This window comes from Apodemus sylvaticus, chromosome 4 (assembly GCF_947179515.1).
Source record: "Apodemus sylvaticus chromosome 4, mApoSyl1.1, whole genome shotgun sequence".
In the NCBI taxonomy this organism is placed as follows: domain Eukaryota; kingdom Metazoa; phylum Chordata; class Mammalia; order Rodentia; family Muridae; genus Apodemus; species Apodemus sylvaticus.
The window spans coordinates 64616845-64639358 of record NC_067475.1 but is presented as its reverse complement, the minus strand read 5'-3'; the positions used below and the strand labels follow the sequence as shown (position 1 = coordinate 64639358).

The 22514-nt window shown below is 40.0% G+C and overlaps 1 protein-coding gene and 1 pseudogene across 1 annotated transcript in view; both read left to right on the top strand.

The window, feature by feature from the left end:
• The window catches only part of Tbx15 (T-box transcription factor 15), a 104222-nt gene that overhangs the window by 65592 nt on the left and 16116 nt on the right, over window positions 1–22514 (top strand). Inside the window, exon 6 of the mRNA XM_052178558.1 lies at window positions 7948–8012. Within this exon, the coding sequence (XP_052034518.1) occupies window positions 7948–8012 (65 nt within the window). The remainder of the gene's footprint in view (window positions 1–7947; window positions 8013–22514) is intronic.
• Window positions 13122–13968, top strand: LOC127682167 (ribosome biogenesis protein NSA2 homolog; annotated as a pseudogene).

Below are 22514 nucleotides of genomic sequence, written 5' to 3'. Positions count from 1 at the left end.
GAACTGTGTGACCTTGAACAGGTTTCTTAACTTCTTTCAATTTGTGCCTACTGCATCCACAAATATGCCTGCCTCATCGAGGTGTGTGGGGTAGGTAGAGAGCATATATGAATCAGCCAGCACTGCCATATGGTTGTGTGTAGAAAGATATGGAGGAAAGTGGGGGGACAGAGGCAAATTTAAAGAATGAATTACTCATTAGGGAAAAGTAGATTGTTGGGAACTGGACAAGGTACACTCGCTCGTGAAGGGATTGTGATGAATAGGTTACTACTTTGATTTCTGTCTTCAAGCAAAGTTGATGAATTCATGATGTGATGATATTCCTAATGGATGGGTTGCACTTGGTTCTGCTTGTTTTGAGATTGAGGTAACAGCTTTTGCCTATTTAACAAGTCCCCAGTTGCTGCATAAATCAACCAGCACGATTGTTTAATACTCCCTTTGGCTGTGTAGATGCGATTTAATATAATACAGCACCTTCTAATAAAACAAAACAACCACAGGTTTTTCCACTGGGTGTCATGAAGTTTGCAACCTGTAGAATAGGACCAGTTGGTTACGTAGCAGTAATTTTCAGGCATTTCCTGAAGATTCTAGGGAAGAGGAATTGTTCTTTTTGTAAGATGTATATTTTCACCGAATGAGAATAATTAATATCTTCTGATGAAGGTATTTATCATGAGTCTTTTGAAGGAAATGGTTAGGAGGCCTGTGTAGAGGAAAAGCCAGTGGTAGGTCTTCAGTGTGCCCAGGGACATGTCTGGAGCAACACAGTGAAGAAAGCCCAGTGGAAGAAATGGAGCTTGGCAGAAGTATTAGCAGGTCTTTCGAAGAAGAGCTATGTCCTGTTGCATAGAGAGCAACAGACCAGACATTTGGAAGGCTGGATCAGAGTCCTAAATTTCTGTGAGCATCTAACTCACTTTGAGAAAGTAACTTTCTCTGTCTGGACATCAATTTCTCCTAGAAAATGGGCCATCTTATGCTTTCTAGGGATAGATCTGAAATTATTATTTATTCTTTCATTTCCCCTCAAAAAGTATTGAAAGCAATATCCTCTCATTAACCTGAGGCAGCATAGCATGATTGTTTGGAACATTTTAAAAGGTTCCTGTAATAGTCTAGATCATATTTTTAGCATATCCACTCTTGAGAGGTGTGAACTTTGTATTTTGCTTGTAACAAACAAAACATCCTAAATTCTATCTATCTTCAATTCATAAGGCAATATCCTTGGTGACTTGCTTTCAGTCTTTCAACTAGACATCAGAATCTCCTCATAAATATTCCTTTTGACTCCATTGCTTCTAATAACATATTTTCCCCTTTCTGATCTCATTGCTTCTACCCTGTTCTGCCCTGGCCTCCCTGCTCCCTGGCTCTGAAGTCAGCTTCATTTTGGGTTTCTTAGACCCAAATCTGAATGTCTCTCCTGCTGTTTCACAGCATCACTAGAGGAATCTTGCTGACGTACAATGCTGACTCCATCATTTATCTGTCACTAATTCTCAATGATTGCTCAGGGCCTTTGGTGGCCAATCACTGGCTTCATTTCTTGGCCTATTTTCTGCTATTTCCACCACATACTTGCAAGAGTGGAGGGATCTCGCTGAAGTTTTATTGTTGAACTCTTACTGCCTTGCTATTAGAGGTAGGTTCTCAGGAATGGTCCCCTCCTTCCACCTTCTCTGTCTGTGTTCCTTTCATGTTCTGTGAAAATATTAATCTCCACCTTATAGCCTTCTTTCCTGGTTGCAAATGAGCTCAGTCTTCATGGTCCTCATGGGGTACTCTACTGCTTTCATGACCTTTCACCATATTAGGGCCTTAGTATGACTATCTAATATTCTTCATATTTAATGGTACTTTTTGAGAACAATTAAACCGTGCATGTGATGTGGTAGAAATTGCCAATTGGAAGTTTAGAGGCATGAGTGAGTTCTGTACTCTGCAGCTGGTGGACTGCTCTACCGCTATGCTTTGGTAAATCACTGTTCTGTAGTGCTCTTATTTGGAAATTGATGTCTGGGTCTGAATCAGCATCAGCATTCTGTAGGTCATTGAAAAAACAACTACAAACATTTGCATAGGCTGTTCCATTTTGTTCTGTCCATTTTTTGATGCAAAATGTTATTTATTTTATGAAATATTGATACCAGTAGAGTATAAGTATCAATGTTTACAGTTGATAGAATACAAAATTGGGACATAAGTGTCGATCTCTCAAATGTTGGAGGAGGGACTAGACCAGCTTATGAAATTCTAAATCCTAGAAACGATGAGTTAGGATGAAGCATGCTTCCATAATTTTAAAACATTTAAAATCTGATTGGTGGCATGGATTTGGACATGTGTTTTACCAGTGACGATATCCCTAAGAGCATTAGTTATCATGACTTTGCTATTGGTTTCTTTATACACCCATGACCTTGTTTCTTTCACGATGAAGTGTGAATTAAACACTCTTATGTTCACACAGTATTTATGTATTCTTTCACCTTTCCCATCCTTCCTCATACTTATCTTCCCAATCTACAGACTCTCAAGAGTTTCTAACACACTGAAGTAATTATTGCTAATATTTGCTCTCAGACTGCCAACTTGGCAGGTCTGTGTGAGAGAAAATATACCATGCTCAGAATCTCATCACAGAGAATATGTTGGTAGACTGGGAATGATGGTGACTGGATACTCTATCCATTTTCCTGGAAGATGCTGATACTAGCACATGACTGTGGAATTATCAGGAAGTTTCCATTGTGGTCTTTGCTTTCTCTGAGGGCAAAGGCTTCTGAACCTTGATTTCCTGTCCAAAGCAGAGAACTAGATTCCAAAAAGACACAGCCATACTCTCTCCACACCACAGCTTTATTCTTGGTGAGATTTGGCTACACAGAGCAGAAAGGATGCTTGAAAGCACTGCCAGGTTGGTGGAAGAAAATCCAGCAAAATTCTGAGACACTTCTTATATCTCACACTGCCCAGCCAGTTTTCTCTAATTTGCATTTAGAACAATGCAGATTTTTTTAACACATCAGTTCAAGTAGTATTTTTGTTGTTTTTTCCATTTTTTAAAAAGACAATTTATTTTTATTTTATGTACGTTGGTCATTTGGTTGCATGTATGTCTGTGTGAGGCTGTCAGAACCCCCGAAACAGGAGTTACAGACAGTTGTGAGCTGCCATGTGAGTGCTGGGAACTAAACCCAGGTCTTCTGGACAAGTAGCCAGTTCTCTTAAACATGGAACTATCTCTCTAATCCTTTTTTTTTTTCTATTCTTGACTGAAATTTTTCTATTCTATATGATTAAAATATAAGTAAGAACAGCCAAGCACTGTAATAAAGGGAGTCACTGAGCCCAGGTTCTCTCTGATTATACTCATCTTCAGGACTCATCTCCTCCAGAGTTTGACTAATCATGTCCATACCATGGATGGTGAGGTAGACTGAAATTAACCACCTTTGGTTATTTTCAGGCAAACAAAATAAACAAAACAAAAATGCAGACACAATGATCAACATTTAACACTCCAGTTTGTTTCTGTTTTCAATACCTTAGACTGAACAATATGAAGGTGAGGAATACTGCTTTGATGGCCTTCACATTTTCCATGTGTTCTCCTTATCATGGGGCAGTGTTTAAATATGGTTGTTCTTGAACAACTTCAAGGACACAAGAAGTTGCAAATTGACCTTATCTTAGCTAGGAAGACACTCAAAATCTTTGTGATGCAGCAGTAAATGCACGCAGATCTGAGGGTTGGGGGAGGCCTGGGTGAAGAATTGCTTGACTTTGTCTTTGCTTTGGGTTGGTGATCTTGGTTCCTACAGAATTATATATTCATTCATTCTGCATTTAACAAAAACCTATGTGTGCCAAATGCATGACACTCTAAGCTCTACTTAATGAAACAGTACTTAAAATTGGTGTGAACCCTACCTGTTACACAGAGGAAGAGATGGAAATAGGAAACAGTTGGATTAAGAGGAAAGATGGGTTAAGGGCATTGTCTCCTGCGCACAGACCATTATACTGAGATTTAGTGTGAAGTCAGCTCTGTGAGGGCCTCTCAAGAGAAGGGCTTGAAGCACAGCACCATGGATTGCAGTTCAGTTTGGCTGGAGCCTGTGAAATGTGCTAGCATTGGAGCATGGGCTAGGGCCAGAGCCTGTTGGCCCTGCATGGCTGATCAAAGAAGGTGGATTGAATTTTGTATAGGAGTAGTCATTGAAAAACCAGCACACTGTAGCAATGTATAATTAGAAAACATTGGAGTAGCTTAGACCAGATAAGAGGTAGAAGGAAGGAGGTCAGTACTAGAACCATTCAGAGTAGTTTAGTCAAGAACCTGGCCTGTAGCTGGGAGGTGAGAAGACATATTCGAGTCTCACTGATAAAACAATATGATCTAGGGTTGGAATTCACCCAAATGCTCTCTTATTTCCCTCTCCACATTTTATACATACATATATATATATATATAATTATATATACCTGTACATATATGTACACACACATACACAAACACACACACACAAACACACACACATACACACACACAAATTTTGTGTAGCTGGTTTCCTTAAAAGGCCTTGACCTGTAATGGAGTAGGGAAGGGGAATACATTTACATTTCTATTTTGACTTTATATCTCTTAGCATAATTTGATTTGATTTGGGTGCACAGATTGGTTTTCTCTTGCCCCACTGAACTTTGGGCTTCTGGTTGTATGATGCACACACAGGGGTAAAATGGAAAGTTATGTGATCTTATGGCTGCTTGTGGGTTCTTACATGTTCTCTGGACCTATTGTGGTGCAACGAAGCATCTGTTAAGTTTGTTGTTGGGCCCCTGGTGTGATATACAGTGAGGAAGATGCTGAAGTGAGCCTTTGTTTTCTTGCCTCTTGGGTTTCCTTGCTGGCACAGCATTCTTCCAGGTCTGATCCCACTCCTCTATTTAGCTCCTGATGAGTCTGTAGCATGTCTGTGTAATTGTTAGTCACCCCACACACATACAACAAATATACATTCATGCATACATGCATGTATACATACACACATGCAGAGTCTCCTGACCATGCCCTAGGTTTCAATTTGAATGGGAAGACCTAGGCATGGGAAATCCAACTTTTTGCTTACTTTTTGTCTCCACTGGGAAAAGAAAAAGATGATTCTTAACTTTTACTCAATGAAAACTCACCTTCTACTCACCTTTGTCCTCCAGAGGACAGCAAGCCTTATGGCCCACATTAAAAATGAAATTGTACACGTTCTTCTTATCTCTAAGGGTAAGAGTCTTTCAACTTGCTGATTCTTCTGAGCTTTTTAGGCTAAGTTGCTTTTGTTGTGGATCCAATTATGATTTGTTTTATGTTGTTACCACTATGCATGCCTTCCTTTTTTTCCCTTTTTTAAATATTTTTTTATTCGATATATTTTTTATTTACATTTCAAGTGATTTCCCCTTTTCTGGCCCCCCCACTCCCCCAAAGTCCCATAAGCCCTCTTCCTTCCCCCTGTTCTCCCATCCACTCCTTCCCACTTCCCTGTTCTGGTTTTGCCCTATACTGCTACACTGAGTCTTTCCAGAACCAGGCCACTCCTCCGTTCTTCTTGTACATCATTTGATGTGTGGATTATGTTTTGGGTATTCCAATTTTCTCCATGCCTTCCTTTTGTTCTTCTAGATTATAAACTGCTTGAGAACAAAGAGGTGACACAGCCACATGCTGAGTGCCCACCAAGCCTGTCACCTGTGTCACCTGTCACCTTTAGCACACAAAAAATACTTAGTAAATAATGATCACCATAACCACACTCTTCATAAATCTCTCTAAGCCTTCCATTAAAACTGTCGGAACATGTACAGGGGTGCTATTTTACCAACATCTTTGGCCTCTTTCTGTTAAATTTCCATACAAATCCTGTGGCCTGGGCTATGGGAATCACATTCTCAGCTATTTTTCCCAGACCATGAACTAGAATGTTATATTTACAGGGATCTGTAGAGGTACCCCAAACACAGCAGTGCAACTATGTATCAGAAACCACTATCATAAATGAGTTGGACAGGATAAGCTAACTTGAAAGAGAAAATAAAATATTATAACCCCAACTTGAAAAGAAAATATGGCATGTGGTTTATTGCGGTGGGTTATGGGGGGAAGAAAGAACCGATTTTAAGTCAAACACAGAAAAGCAGTGACACTCTTTAAATTCAATACAGTGTTCACATGGTAGACACTGGGCCTCAGAAAACTGAACCTTTAGGCTCCTGCTCTGGTCTATAAAATAGATGTAAAATTGCCTTTGCTACATTATTAGTGCACCATTCTAGAGGCAAGGAATGTTTAGGGAGCAAAATAACCTTGAAGCCAGCATGGGGTTTTCAAAGTCAGAGTCTGTTTGTGGGATTCTCACATTGCATTTTAAAGACATTTTAAAGGCCCTGGCTTTGGAAAATTTCACTCTGGCTAGGTGAGAAGGAAGGACTAGGAAATGTCTGCAGCAGAGGCATCGACTTTCATTGTCTTAGTGAGAATAGGTTTTGCTGTTAGCAGGAATCTGAGTCTTCCCTTAAACAATGAGGTTTCCATATTTCTAGACTTGCTTCACACAGAGTGCCTTTCCCTTGTTTGAGCCCCCAGCACCTAAGTCGTGTAATAACAAATTTGGAAGATGTGCCTTTTGCTGGAGGGGACTTAGGGATTCTTGAATAAATCACTTATTTCTCTTTCTTTGAATCAATGCTATTGAGAGTATGCAAGCATTTTCTGGGAACCAGGAGTCAAGGCCACCAATAAGCAATGGGAAAATTAATTTCATAGAACATTTTCATCTTAAAATGAAATTTCAAAATTTCAAATGAGCTTGAAAACTCTGGGGGATCAGCAGGTTTGAAAGGCTCCTTAGAGGTTGTAGGAGAGCCAGATCTTGAAGGATGTGTATAATTAAAATTTTAAAATGTCATCTGGAAGCCTGAGGGTCTATGGCTTCAGTGGAGCAAGTCATTTACATCTGGTTCAGACACAAAGGTATCAAAATGCCTCTCCGTGACCAAGGCTGGAAGCAGAAACACTAGGGCGCATATGGAACATGTTGTTTAGGCATTTTCTAGTCTAGAAGTGTGAGGATGATGTCTTCAATGGTGCTAGGATTTACTGGGACTAACACAGGATGCAATGGAGGGGCCCAAGGTACTACGAGGAGGTTAAAAATGAACAGTCTCAGGACCTAGCCAAGAGGTATATGGCTGCCTTTCCCCACCCTGCTAAGCTGACTCTTTGCTCCTTCTGATTTGCTGATGAGTCTTGGAGACAAAATGAGATACATTTCATGTGGTCCTGTTCAGTTTTATACTTGAACCTCACCACTTCAGGTCAAAATTAAGCAGCTTTTTTGTGACGTTTCTACAAACATTTCAAGTCATTAAATGAGCAATTTCTGATGCAAGAAAAGACACACATTATGTGAATGGGAAATGCAGCCAATTATTTGGCTCCCATAGCCTGAAGCTGATTGTCTGTTGGTAGTTTCCTGGACTAAACTTATGAATGTAACCATCTCTCCATCACTCATTCACTTACACAGTGTGCATTCAATAAGTATTCCTGAAGCACCTCTGTGAGTCAACAACAATGGACCATAACACCATTCAATTTTTTTCTATGTTTGTCTACACACAAAGTTTGTCAATAGTAGAAGTGAGATCACCGTCACACACAGGGCAAACCTTGGCTGTCAGAAAGAAGCAAGTTTCACATCTGGGTGCCAGGCCTGAGCCTTATGTCAAGCTGAAATTTAAATCTCTAACTAAAAGGAAATGGAATAAAAACAACAGCTGTTATTAATAGAGTGAGTTTTTGTTAATTTTCTAGGAGTAACACGAAAGAAAATCAGCTAATGTGAAAACAATTGATATTTATTTGTTTATTTCCAGATTACCAGATTAAAAATTGACCGAAACCCTTTTGCTAAAGGATTCAGAGATTCTGGCAGAAACAGGTAAGAATATCAGGATAAGAAACTTAATGACTTCTTGATGAAATTCCTTTCCCCAGAGTTTATTGGTGGCCCTTGGGCTCTGGATTCCCAGAGATGGCTTGTAACTCTGCAACTGCATGGACTCAGAGATGGATGGCTTACCCAAGAATCCCCAAGTCCACTCCCACAAAAGGTTATCTTCCAAATATTTGTATCACACAATTTAAAACACCATAACAAATCTTACAGGGTGTTTTGCTCTGTACATTATGTTCTGTGATTCAGTCCATGTAAAACCAAGCAACATGGTCATTTATTGTTATTGGTGGATTGGGGTATTTTTCTGGTATCTGAAGGTAAGGGTTACAGTGGTGACTTATGTGCTTTACATTTCTCAAAAACAGGAGATTTCAGAAAATTACAACCTTTATGAGTGAATTTGTGAAAAAAATGTAATAATTTTACTCCTGGGAAATAGTCCTCCAAGACATGTGACTTTATAAAGGGGGTTGTTTCTAGAATACCACCTTTCTCTTTTCATTTTATAAAAAGAAATTTTCTAGTTTTTGACATTATAATTATAACATTCTTCCATTGTTTTCCACCCTCCAAATCATCATATGTATTCTTTCCTTGCTCTCCTTAAAATCCATGCCCCCTTTCTTTAATCGTTGTTCCTATTGTTGCTGTTGTTGTTGTTGTGTGTGTGTTTATATTCCTAAATATACAAATACAACCTGCTCAGTTTGTACAATGGTACTTGTACGATATTTTGATGGCTGACCATTTGGTATTAGATCACCAACTGATGTGCTCTTCTCTTGGGGTAGAGACTGCTTCTCAGTATTCTTTGGTAGTTCGTGGTTGAGGGTTGTGAGGTTTTCTTTTTCCACAGTAGGTTGCTTATTTGTGTTGTCCTTATTTAGGTCTTGTTTAGGTAGCCATGTTGGTGAGATTTCATGTGTGTGTAGCTTCTCTGATATCTTAGGAGACACACTCTTCCAGCAACCTTCCTGTTCTTGCTCTTAGGATCTTTCCCTCCCCATTTTCCAAACTGATCTCTGAGCATTGGGTGTGGGAGTTGGGTTGTTAGATGCACCAGTTGGGACTTTGCTTCACAACTCTATCTTTTGCCTGGTTGTGGTTTTCTGCAATAGTCTCCATTTGCTAGAGCAAAGAGAAGTTTCAGTGATGATTTGGAAGAGCAACTTCCTTCATTACCTGCACCATTGGTTCCAGGAGTTGCCAGATGGTCAAAGGAATATTGTCGTCATCAAATGTCTTCAAGGCTATACTGATTTTCTGGCTGATAATGTTTTCTTCTAAATGATTTCCTACTTAAATTTAAATCTATGGCAAGTTAGGAAGCCAGACATGCCCATGATTTGCAATTAGGCAGTCTCATCAGATACAGGCAATAGAGACTGAGCAAGTGTGATGGGTATGTCTGGTCTGGCATAGGCATTGCAACGCGATTGACTTTCAGCAGACATTAGACTTGTTTCATAATCTGCAAGGACTGTTTTTACATCTGGACAACAGATTGTCAGGAATTATCTTTGGTATTCTCTCTACAGCAGTTTTTGGATAAATCAACAATTTATATTTAGAACTACTCCATGAAATATGTGATACATTATCCAATCAAGTACCACAGACCGATGTTTCAGCATGAACAGACCCCATGTGTGATGGCATCTACCTTGCAGTCAAGGTGTGCAATGGGCATATGTCTAGATTTGAGGAGTGACATTATATGATGTCTACACAATGACTAAACTGACTAATAACATTCCCCAGGTAGGCTTCATACGGCAAGAGTATTCAAAGCCTGTAGCTTGGAGTTCATGGATGGCTTTCAGAATCTGTGGGCTCCTAGTATACCACAGTATACCTTCACTATACCATAAATGTAAGTTACAAGCCATGCATGGTAGTCATTTCTTTCACAAAATGTTTTATGAAAGCACTTCTTTACTGAACTCTTGTATGTTCAACATACATTTAGGTATCTATAAATTTTGTTTGACTCAAAATCAATAAGGTCACCTCCATTAATATAAAATTCACTCAATTTTCCAGTTTTTAGATAACATGGTCTAGGTACCAGTTAATGATAGAGCATTTGAGAACTCAGTGAGTGAGTTACTCCTGATCAAATAATTTTCTGTTCCACAAAGGCCTTCATCTTCAAAGCCTAGTCAATAAAGGACAAACATATATTTATTCTATCTTGGATGTCCTCCAACTTTAACTCACAGTCCAGGTCACCAAAAAGCATTTCCCTTTTCTTCATTTCTAAGATACTGCTCTTTGAGCTTCTTGAAGACCTACTTAGTGATAAGGTGTTAAAAAATTGCAGGGTATTCATGGCAGGCAGAGATATTCAAAGCCTCTAGCTTGGAGTTCATGGTTGGCCTTCAGGCTCTGTGGGCCTATATGTAAGTATAACTGTATACATGATCAGCTGTACATTATTTATTTTTTGATAAGCCTGTAGTGTTCTGTATATATTTGAAAGGTCTGCCTCCAAAGATAAGAATTTCTGCTCTATACCTAAATATCTTTTCCAGGGCCAAATGTTGTCATACTATTTATTCTATTCCTTTCTTTTTGGAGAGGTGAGACCCTGTGGTAGGATTTAGTGTTTATTTTCTTATGGATGCTTAATGTGTCTGTCACTTTCCTCCCCCTGCTACCCTCTCGCCTTTGTCTTCTATTGGTGCCATTGCAATATATAATATTTGTTCAAATACCTATTCTAAAGTTGATTTTAATTCCTCAGCTAGATTGATTACAGAGCAATTGTGATCAAAAGTGTTTGGTACTGGTATGGATACAGGCAGGAAGATCAATGGAATAGAATTGAAGACCCAGAAAAGAACCCACACACCTACAGTAACTTGATATTTGACAAAGGAGCTAAAAACATCCAATGGAACAAAGACAGCATTTTTTACAAATGGTGCTGGATCAACTGGAGGTCAGCATGCAGAAAAATGCAAATCGATCCATTCTTATCTCCTTGTACAAAGCTCAAGTCCAAGTGGATCAAGGACCTACACATAAAACCAGACACACTGAAGCTTATAGAGGAGAAAGAAGGGAAGAATCTTGAACACATGGGCACAGTGGAAAAGTTCCTGAATAGAACAACAATGGCTTAGCCTCTAAGAACAAGAATCAACAAATGGGACCTCGTAATTTTTGCAAAGCTTCTATAAGGCAAATTACATGGGCAATAGGACAAAATGGCAACTAACAAATTGGGAAAAGATCTTTACCAATTCTATATTTGATAGAGGGCTAATATCTAATGTATACAAAGAACTCAAGAAGTTAGACTCCAGAGTATCAAATAACCCTATTAAAAATGGGGTACAGAGCTAAACAGGGAATTCTCAACTGAGGAAACTAGAATGGCTCTAAAGCACCTAAAGAAATGTTCATCATCTTTAGTTATCAGGGAAAAGCAAATCAAAACAGCACTGAGATTCTACCTAACACTGGTCAGAATGGCTAAGATGAAAAACTCAGGAGACAGCAGATGCTGGAGAGGATGTGGGGAAAGAGGAAACTTCTCCATTGTTGGTGGGACTGCAAGCTGGTAAAACCACGCTGGAAATCAGTTTGGTGGTTCCTCAGAAAATTAGACATTGTACTACCTGAGGACCTAGTTATACCCAGAAGGTATACCCAGAAGATGCTCCTACATGTAATAAGGACACATGCTCCACTATGTTAATAGCAGCTTATTTATAATAGCCAGAAGCTGGAAAGAACCCAGATAGCCTTCAACAGATGACTGGATACAGAAACTGTGGTATATATACACAATGGAGTACTGGTCAGCTATTAAAACCAATGAATTTATAAAACTTTTAGGCAAATGGATGGAACTAGAAAGTGTCATCCTGAGCAAAGTAACCCAATCACAAAAAAACACACATGGTATGCACTCACTGATAAGTGGATGGTAGCCCAAAAGCTCAAAATAAACAAGTTACAATTCAACGACCATAGGAAGCTCAAGAAGAAGGAGGACTGAAGTGGGGGTGCTTTTGGTTCCTCTGAGAAAGGGAACAAAATACTCATAGGAGCAATAGAAGAGACAAAGTGTGGAGCAGAGACTGAAGTAAAGGACACCCAGATACTGCCCTACCTGGGGATTCATCCTATAAACAGTCGCCAAACCCTGACACTATTATGGATGACAAGAAGTGCATACCAAAAGGATCATGTCATGCTTGTCTCTGGAGGGGCCTTGCTAGAGCCTTATACATACAGAGGCAGATGTTAGCAGCCAACCATTGGTCTGGGTGTGGGTTTCCCAATGGAGAAGCTGGAGAGTGGTCTGGAGGAGCTGAAGGGGGTTTACAGCTCCATGGGAAGAACAATGACTTTGGCCACCCAGACGCCCCAAGACTCTCAGGGACTGAACCATCAACCAAGGGGTACACATGGTTCCAGCCAAAAATGTGGTAGAGGAAGGCCTTGTTGGGCATCAGTGGGAGGAGTGGTCCTTGGTCAGGTGAAGGCTCAATAGATGGTCCAACAAATGGAAATTGAGTGGGGGCAGGTGGGAGTGGGTTGGGTGGAGGGGCAAATACTTGGATGCAGTGGGTGGGAGGAAGGGTTGGGGGTTTTTGGAGAGAGGGGGAAACTGGGAAAGGTTTTGGCATTTGAAATGTAAATGAAGATTTTATTTAATAAAATAAAAAAGAAAGCACATAAAAAACAAAACAAAACAAAACAAAATTCCTCAGCTAGAGCTTCCTGTTGATAGGCACCTATTCTTGGAGGTTACAGTAGAGGCTATTCATTCTTGGAAATTTCCATCTAGAATGATCTTGTCCATGTTGTATAGATAGCAAGGAAAAATACATAGATTTTTTCATTAAACTCAACCAGGAGGTCAAATGGGAATGGAAGCTGTTTCTATAGGATGACTGAAGTTAGCTGATCAGTGCTAAGAGTCAGGTGGAAGGGAAGGGTTCCCAGAAAGCAGGTGTAAGGACAGACATGTGTCTGCTGTGTTTTCATATTGGGGAGCCTCTGGTGCTTGCTGTAGTAAGGCCCTTTTTATAACTGTGTCTCAGTAGCATGGAGGGTCACTCTGTGACTGTCATCATGCCGCAAAATGAATATATTGAATTGCAACACAAATGATATGGATATCATTTGCACTTCCATGAGAAGAAGAGAAAGAAAGAAGCTCTGGAGGCCCATAAATGTTTAAAGAAGGCATAAATAAATAAATAAATAAATATATAAACAAATAAATAAATATTGGCCTAAAGGCTAAGTTCTACCATGAACAGCACCATGCCAAGAAATTACAAATGGAAAAGATTATTAAGATGCTTGAAAAGAGAAACACCAAGCAGAGGCAATGTAAATGAAGAAGATACTCAATAAAAATAAATTAAAAAAAGAAAGTAAAGACTCCAGTCCCCACCCACCTATCTGCTGGACAGAGAGGGCCAGTAGAGAGCAAAAGTGCTTTCCAACATGATTAAGCAGAAATGAAAAGAAAAGGCAGAAGAATGGGAAGTCCCTCTACCCAAAGTCTGTGCCTAAGGAGAAACAGAAGTATGGAAGGTTATTTGAACAGGAAAAAGAAAAAAAGGCATGGAAGAGAATGGTTACAAGACTGCTTTGTTGGCGATGGCTTTACAAGAAAACCACCTAAATATGAGAGGTTCATTAGGCCAATGGGTCTACGTTTCAAAAAAGCCCATGTCACGCACCCTGAGCTGAAAGCTGCCTTTGTCTGCCTATACTCAGTGTGAAAAAGAATATATCATCCCCACTATATACAACCCTGGGTGTGATCACCAAAGGTACAGTGATTGAAGTGAATGTGAGCGAGTTGGGCCTTGTGACACAAGGAGGCAAGATTATTTAGGGAAAGTATGCCCAAGTTACCAACAATTCTGAAAATGATGTGTGTATAAATGTGGTCTTACTGGTTTGACAGTGACATCATACAAGTAATTCCACTCATTACCAAAGACTAGACAGTCAGGAAAACACCATCGCTGGGATCTTTCTGAACTACCAAGCAGCCCTACCCCATGTGCAGTCATCAAGAAGTATTTATTAAATTGTAATGAAAAATAAAACACTGCCCAATTTTACAGTTAAAAAAAAAACATGTAGCATATTCTGTATCCAGAAGTTAAAACAGTTGGTTTCTGTAGATGCTGTAGATAAGAGAAACAGAGCAGTTATTCCTGGAAGTTAGAGGAAGAGAGTAAGGAAGAAAGAATGGTAAATACCAGAATAGAGTGACACAGGAAGATAAGTTCTGATATGTGGCAGCATTTGAGGATGACTGAAGTTCACAATTTATCACTCATTTTATAAAGATCTAGAAGAGCACAAAACTTCCTGATTTAACGAAATGAGGTGTTTAAGGAGAAGAAAATACTGCCTCAATTTGACTATTCCATATTGTGCACACATGCTGAGTTATCATCCTGCAACATGTAGACAGCTGTATAAGCTACATACTATGTGTCAATTAAAATAAAACCCCTGAGAAGGTTAATTTAAGGATTATTAGTGAGTCTCTCAGCTATCTGCAAATGAGTACTTATCATTTGGGGAGCTCATCCTTCATTTTTCAAACCTGCATCTAACAAAGGTTTTGAGGCATGACAAAGTTAAGAGCATTTGCCACCATCCCAGAGCTAAGATGGAATGCTGGTGAATACCCACGTCTGGCCAGCTTCAAAGATGTACATCCTGTGCATTGTGCTAGCATCCTGTCTTTGACTGGTTTATCATCAACAGACCCTGAGAGTAGAATTCTTCCTCAACATACATTGTCTGAATGCTGATTCTGTCTCAAATAATGCACCACAGGTGCAGTGAGTTTGCACCTGTGTTTGTAAACTACTGCCCATAAGAGTCTTCTCATTCACTTCTTTTTTTTTTATTCGATATAATTTATTTACATTTCAAATGATTTCCCCTTTTCTAGCCCCCCCCCACTCCCCGAAAGTCCCGTAAGCCCCCTTCTCTTCCCCTGTCCTCCCTCCCACCCCTTCCCAGTTCCCCGTTCTGGTTTTGCCAAATACTGTTTCACTGAGTCTTTCCAGAACCAGGGACCACTCCTGCTTTCTTCTTGTATCTCATTTGATGTGTGGATTATGTTTTGGGTATTCCAGTTTTCTAGGTTAATAACCACTTATTAGTGAGTGCATACCATGATTCACCTTTTGAGTCTGGGTTACCTCACTTAGTATGATGTTCTCTAGCTCCATCCATTTGCCTAAGAATTTCATGAATTCATTGTTTCTAATGGCTGAATAGTACTCCATTGTGTAGATATACCACATTTTTTGTATCCACTCTTCTGTTGAGGGATACCTGGGTTCTTTCCAGCATCTGGCAATTATAAATAGGGCTGCTATGAACATAGTAGAGCATGTATCCTTATTACATGGTGGGGAATCCTCTGGGTATATGCCCAGGAGTGGTATAGCAGGATCTTCTGGAAGTGAGGTGCCCAGTTTTCGGAGGAACCGCCAGACTGCTTTCCAGAGTGGTTGTACCAATTTGCAACCCCACCAGCAGTGGAGGAGTGTTCCTCTTTCTCTGCACCCTCTCCAACACCTGCTGTCTCCTGAATTTTTAATCTTAGCCATTCTGACTGGTGTAAGATGAAATCTTAGGGCTGTTTTGATTTGCATTTCCCTAATGACTAATGAAGTTGAGCATTTTTTAAGATGCTTCTCCGCCATCCGAAGTTCTTCAGGTGAGAATTCTTTGTTTAACTCTGTACCCCATTTTTTAATAGGGTTGTTCGGTTTTCTGGAGTCTAACTTCTTGAGTTCTTTATATATATTGGATATTAGCCCTCTATCTGATGTAGGATTGGTGAAGATCTTTTCCCAATTTGTTGGTTGCCGATCTGTCCTCTTGATGGTGTCCTTTGCCTTACAGAAACTCTGTAACCTTATGAGGTCCCATTTGTCAATTCTTGCTCTTAGAGCATACGCTATTGGTGTTCTGTTCAGAAACTTTCTCCCTGTACCGATGTCCTCAAGGGTCTTCCCCAGTTTCTTTTCTATTAGCTTCAGAGTGTCTGGCTTTATGTGGAGGTCCTTGATCCATTTGGATTTGAGCTTAGTACAAGGAGACAAGGATGGATCAATTCGCATTCTTCTGCATGCTGACCTCCAGTTGAACCAGCACCATTTGTTGAAAAGGCTATCTTTTTTCCATTGGATGTTTTCAGCCTCTTTGTCGAGGATCAAGTGGCCATAGGTGTGTGGGTTCATTTCTGGATCTTCAATCCTGTTCCATTGATCCTCCTGCCTGTCACTGTACCAATACCATGCAGTTTTTAACACTATTGCTCTGTAGTATTGCTTGAGGTCAGGGATACTGATTCCCCCAGATTTTCTTTTGTTGCTGAGAATAGTTTTAGCTATCCTGGGTTTTTTGTTGTTCCAGATGAATTTGATAATTGCTCTTTCTAACTCTGTGAAGAATTGAGTTGGGATTTTGATGGGTATTGCATTGAATCTGTATAGTGCTTTAGGCAAAATGGCCATTTTAACTATATTGATTCTACCGATCCATGAGCATGGGAGGTTTTCCCATTTTTTGAGGTCTTCTTCCATTTCCTTCTTCAGAGTCATTCACTTCTTATGCCCTATAAAAAAGTATGCCTCAGCTGAGGACAAATAAACCAAGCTGCACCTTTCTGGCAGCTGAAGCGGGGATGCACTCTCAGTGTCTTAAAATGAGGGCAAGAGTATAAGGCTTCTTTCTACATAAAAATGGACTTGTTAAGGCAAGTATAAAGGTTTTGAATATTTTCCCTCTCCCAAAAGTTCAAAAAAAATCACCTGATTATCATTAACTGCTTGGTGATTTAATTCTCACTAAATAACTATTAGGATCTGATGTGGGCAAGGACTTTTGGTGTTATGTGTATGGGGAAAGATTTGGGTGAGTGTATGGAGAGCAATTTGTGCATCTTGGACCTGGTGGTTCTGAGCTAGCATCAGAACCAGTGAGTGTGTCATCTTCTGTCCAGCCTCTCCTCTGTGGCTCTCCTCATGCGAACACAGCTCTTTCCAAGCCCTGTCCTTTTATATGCATTTTAGACATCAAATGACTCATGTGGAGGAGCACAGCTTGATGAATTGCATATAAATGTTACTGAAACATACGGATTACATTTCCTTTAAAAACACATGGGCTTAAAAATTAGAGGGGAAAGTGCTTGGCCAATGTTTTTTGGTTTCGCAGAACACAAAACATTTGTGGAATACTTTGGAGTTACAGAGGTTGCCAAACCTCAAACCAAAACACGTTCAGGTTTGTCGATCTCAATCCATCCCAGCACAGTCCAGAGGCTGAAGAAGGGAGGATAGGAAAGATGGGAAGGATACAACCACCCATGGTATGCTCTACTCATAGACTCGGGCAGTGTTCCTGGGTCTGTGAGGCTTACACACTGAGTTCCATTAGAGTGTGATCGAGATGATAGGTTTCCTCTGAAATAAACAGTGTAGTATAGAGCAAAGCAGAACTCTAGCTGCCATTTTACACACACACACACACACACACACACACACACACACACATATGGGCTCCTGGCTCATAGAATTGCCATTTTGTTCTTTTCTTGTGCTTCTTATGAGATCCAGTGGCTGATCCAATGGCTGGGTCAGGAAGGTTGATCCACCAGGATCTGCTTGCATCCAGAGTGTAAATCTCAAGTTTCCTGTTGGGTGGTAAGCCTAGCAGAGGAGGCCTGTAGGGTTGGGAGTCAGCTTCTGTCAGGGAAGTTCTGACCCTCTCACTCAGTCCTACACTTGTGCCACAATCTCCAGATAATCTTACCAGCTACAGCATTGGTATTTTGGTCTCCATCGTGTTAGGTTCCTGTGTCATTCTCTTGATTGAGTGAGAAATCTAGAACTGTACTTCTCCAAGTTTATCCTCATGGATATCCCTTCTCTCTCAGTGCCAGGAGTAAAGTGTCAATTGAAAACCAGTTCACTCAAAACTACATTAATGAGCCAGAGATGAATTAAAAAGAAATAATAAAAAATTAATTAAATAAAAGTATAAGAAAGGCTCATTCCAACCTGTGGTAAACGAAGGAGACAAGAAACCAAGGGCTAGGTTTGGATGCACAAGGAGAGGGAAGAAAGATTGAGTTTGTGATTAGTTACAAAAGCTAAGGGCAATTCTGATGCAAATCTGAGCCTGCTTACTTCTGTTAGATTTTAATTTGACAGAATTGCTGCTTAGATCCATACATCTAAGAGGCCATGTGAGCTGCTACAGAGATCAGGCATGCCCATGTTTCTTAGATTCCTGGAGAAGGATACCAACAAGTTTTCAGTAAAAGACAAGGAGAAGTTCTCAGAGGCAGAGCTAAGGCACAATGAGGCTTGGTTGAACCTAAGGCAGAATGAGGTTTGGTTGAACAAGGTCACCTAGTAATGAACTGAGAAGTGAAATTATGCCTTTGAGAGTGACTACCCTACGAAAGCGTGAAGCGAAGGCAGGAAATGGGCCATGACACGGAAGAGAAGGGGTGCTTTGGTAGAGTTCAGAAGTAGCCTTGGGAGACACATTTTCCCTCAAGGGCCCATGTTGTTCATCTACAGGGAAAGACAACTGTACAGATGCTGCCTGTAGACAGAGGAGCCATGGGAATGGAGAAGAGAGTGCTGGGGGTCTTCCCAGCCGCATCTAATGTGAAACCCTTGTTTCTTAGAGATGGCTGCCAAGAGTACACAAAAAGCATAAGTCTCACTTGGGAAATTTTGTGGAATTCCCAAATACTTCCTCAGAAACAAACACATCCATAAATAAGAGGAGATTAAAATTAGGATCTGTCTGAGACTGAAGGATTTGTCTCAAAGTTTTCTTGAAAATACTTCACAGTGACAGCCTGCCTTCTTTCCTATGGTACCCTTTCTTCTGTCTTTGGCCTTGGCTTTGGTCTTTACTCCGAGGCCACTGTATTTATGGGCAGCTAAAAGTCCCCACAATTTCCTCTACCTATGCCTTGCCAACACAGCATTCTAAAAGCTACAGCTGATGGTCCTGTGTCAGATCCCAGGTAGAGTGTCCCCTTTATAGCCAGTGAAGTTGTGCAGTATTTTAGGAGCATGTGTTCTCTATGGAGTCCATCTTCAGAGGCTTGAGTCTGGCCACATTAATCCCAAACTCAGGAGTAGTCAGAGTGGCCATGTGTCACGGAGGTTGATTTATACATGAAAGTAGTTTTTATCTTTTTTAGAAGATTATTTTTTTCTCATAGAACCTGCAGAAAGATATCAAGTACAAGAGCAATTCTGGGTCCGATCAATGTGCCGAGCTAGCAGTGTGTATGCTGTCGGTGTGGCTGGTGGAAGTCTTCCATCTAGTCTGTTCCTGTGTACATACTATGTCAGGCAGTTACAGGCATTGCATCATGAGAGGGGAAAAATTCACATTTTGAAAAAGGATGTTCAGTGAAGTCACTATTTAATTAAAGAGAAAAAAATTTTCTTGAGTGTTGGTAGAGAAAGTACTTGATAGTAAAAATGTTCCTAAAACCCACTCTCAGCAGCTGCTCTCCCAAGGCCATTCTTCTAGAATGAAGAACCGCTCTCCTGAGTTTCAGACAGGAGTTCTTCCCTGGTACAGGTCCACAATGCTCAATAGAAGGAGTATAAGGTGAGGAGTTTTCCAGTTAACTGGATGGAGAGATAAAGAGAAGTCAGTTATAAATCAACCCCAGGCCAATGTATCTTTTCTTACATCTAAAGTGACTTTCCTTGGAGAGTTAGGTGGAAGGTCCAGTAGATATACTTCTTCTGACATCTGGTAATAGAGTGCTCTGTTGTAATGATTCACATCCTGCCTGCATTCTTATCTATCTATTAAGCTAACAAAAGAAATGGCCATTTATAGGTTAGAAGGATAAAGCACCAGTGGCTTTGTACAATTCAATCTAATAGTTATTTCTAGCTATTCAAATTATAAATCTAAAATAATAGTAATTATTATTTCATATATAAACTGAGGTCCAAGTTGTCTATTTTTATCTCAGAGTCAAGGCACCCTCACAGAGCTTCCCTTTATGTTGGCAAATTTGAAATTTGAGCTACTGGCTTCAGAATTTGCAGATCCAGCCTATCACAGCATCCAGAGAATGACTTCCCTGTCCTCGGCAGGCACAGCTGGCCAGGCAGCAGAAACCATGCTTCCAACTTCTTCTGGCTCCCCATTGTTCATGAGTCTCAAGTAGCAAGCTTAGAGCCAATGAGTTGACCACTTGCCTTTTCTCAACCATCAATACTTCCCAAGTGTCCTCAAGCTCAAGTGCTATGTTTTCATTTGCCCCCTCTAGAACTACAGTTTCCCAGCTAACCTAATCCTGCTCTTTCTGGCAGTCTTGCAAGTCTCTGTAGATTTTTGCATACTTTCCTGTTATCCCTGGCATGGGCTACTTCTGCCATTCAGCAGGTCTATGGAAGCAATCAGTGTTGGACTTCTCAGGGACTGTTGCATTTGTCGTTCAAGGTAGCTGGCCCTGTACTAGATTTTGGCATCCTCCTCCTCCTATTGGCAGTTGTAGTCCTCCTATTCATCCAAGCCATGGCTGTTTGTTTAGCCAGGACTTAATGCTTTTCTTCGACTTATTATTTGTTCGCCCTCCCTTGTCATGAACTGCTTCCACCATTGTCCTCTTGGTCATATGGATTTGCCAGGGAAAGTTGGCAATTGTTTTATTATCTATGGCTCATGCCCAAGGATGGTGTCATTGAACCCAGTGACGTCTTTTTAATGGCTAGTATTAGTATTGGAGTCTGAAATATCTGCAAGATAATGAGGCCTATAGGGGCTTGAGGGACACGCTTTTGGTTCTGTGATGAGAAAATGAGAAATGGAATTAGGTAACATGGACATTTACTTCTACATTTTGTCTAGAGCCAAAGGCCTAATAGAGCTATGAATTCTAGGGAAGTAAGGCTCTATCTGCTAGACCAAGCTGCAACTTGAGCAGACTTTCTTTTGCTTGAATGGGAACAATGATGACCAACTTCTCATTTTACTCTCTCACATGCCTTGATAAACTTTGTTTTCAATCAAGCTGTGTTTATTAAGCCACAATTATTATAACATAAATCCAGATTTCTCTATCTTATAATTATGGAGACTTCAGCTGCATGAAGAAGTTCCTTACCTTGGCCAATTTCGCCTTAATTAGAAGACAGACTATCTTTAGAATATAAGCTCTTAACTAGAGTATTCATCTGTCCCTTGTGTGACTTTCATTGTATCAAAGCCAGAGTATTCAGTCAATTGTACAGGAACTTAATGCTTTAGTTAGCCTGTTTAGTATGGTTACACATTTTATTATTCATGAGACATTGAAAATGCCCAGGAACTGACATCACAGCTTATCCAAACTCTAAGAAGGATAGTTGAAAAGCAACACCTAAGGACCACTAGGCAATGAGCAAATTTTCTTCAATTCTAAACACATTTCCATCATTTCCTTATTCTTCCACACTAGTGAAGAAGGCTTGTTGAGTTCAGCTTCTTCATTGTGTTGGTATAGTTGTTGTATCCCATGAAGCCAAATTTTACCTGATGGGCTTTTGTTTAAATTTGTAGGCTTCTGATCTGTGGTACTTTAGAGCACCTCAGCAGAAAATGTCTTAAGTAACTGGAGGTTGGAGCTGATTCCACAAACTAATGAAAGAGAGTGTGAAGGTGGTTTGACCTTGCCTCCAGGGAGCAGGGAGAGATTAAGAACTTTGAGATATGGTCATTAGATCTGGACTGGATATCCATACACATCTTCACCATACACAGAACTTCTGTGTTAAGTGCCCAGGAAATACCTTTGCTTCTATGTGCTAAATGTTTGCACATACTGTTGATTCTGCCATAAAAGCTACCACTTGTCTGTAGTAGAAGATTGCTTAGAGTGTCATTTAATATTGAGGTTTTATAGATAACCTTTTATGGAATCTTTCTTTAGTTTCTTTTGTATATTAAATACTTCTTGCTCAATGCCTCATAGCACATATCTCCAATGTATTATATATATCATAAGTTGTTTTTCTATTGTTTTCATTTTTTAATTGAACAAGACACTACTTAGGGGTAATAATAGCTCTGTGTCTCTTTTGCTTTAATATCGCCTAAGTTTTTACTTTGTTTGAATACTCCTTTATGTTTTCACAATTCCTGCTACCTTAGAATAGATTTAGCTGTGGACTTCCTTCTGTTGAGAGAGGACCAGTGGCCACATTAGCCTTTTGCATTTGCTCTCTTCATTGTAGTCTCAATACACAGCATAGGGAGAAGTTAAATGGGTAAAGACGTTGGAGATAAAGAGAAAATAAATGGATGATAATGATGAAGACAGGCATGATGTGAAAATTGCACAAAGTGATACATATAAATCACATCACAGATATTTTAATATTTGTTATTACAATTTATTTGCTGGACTTTAAAGAAGATTTTGTTTTGTTTTGTTTG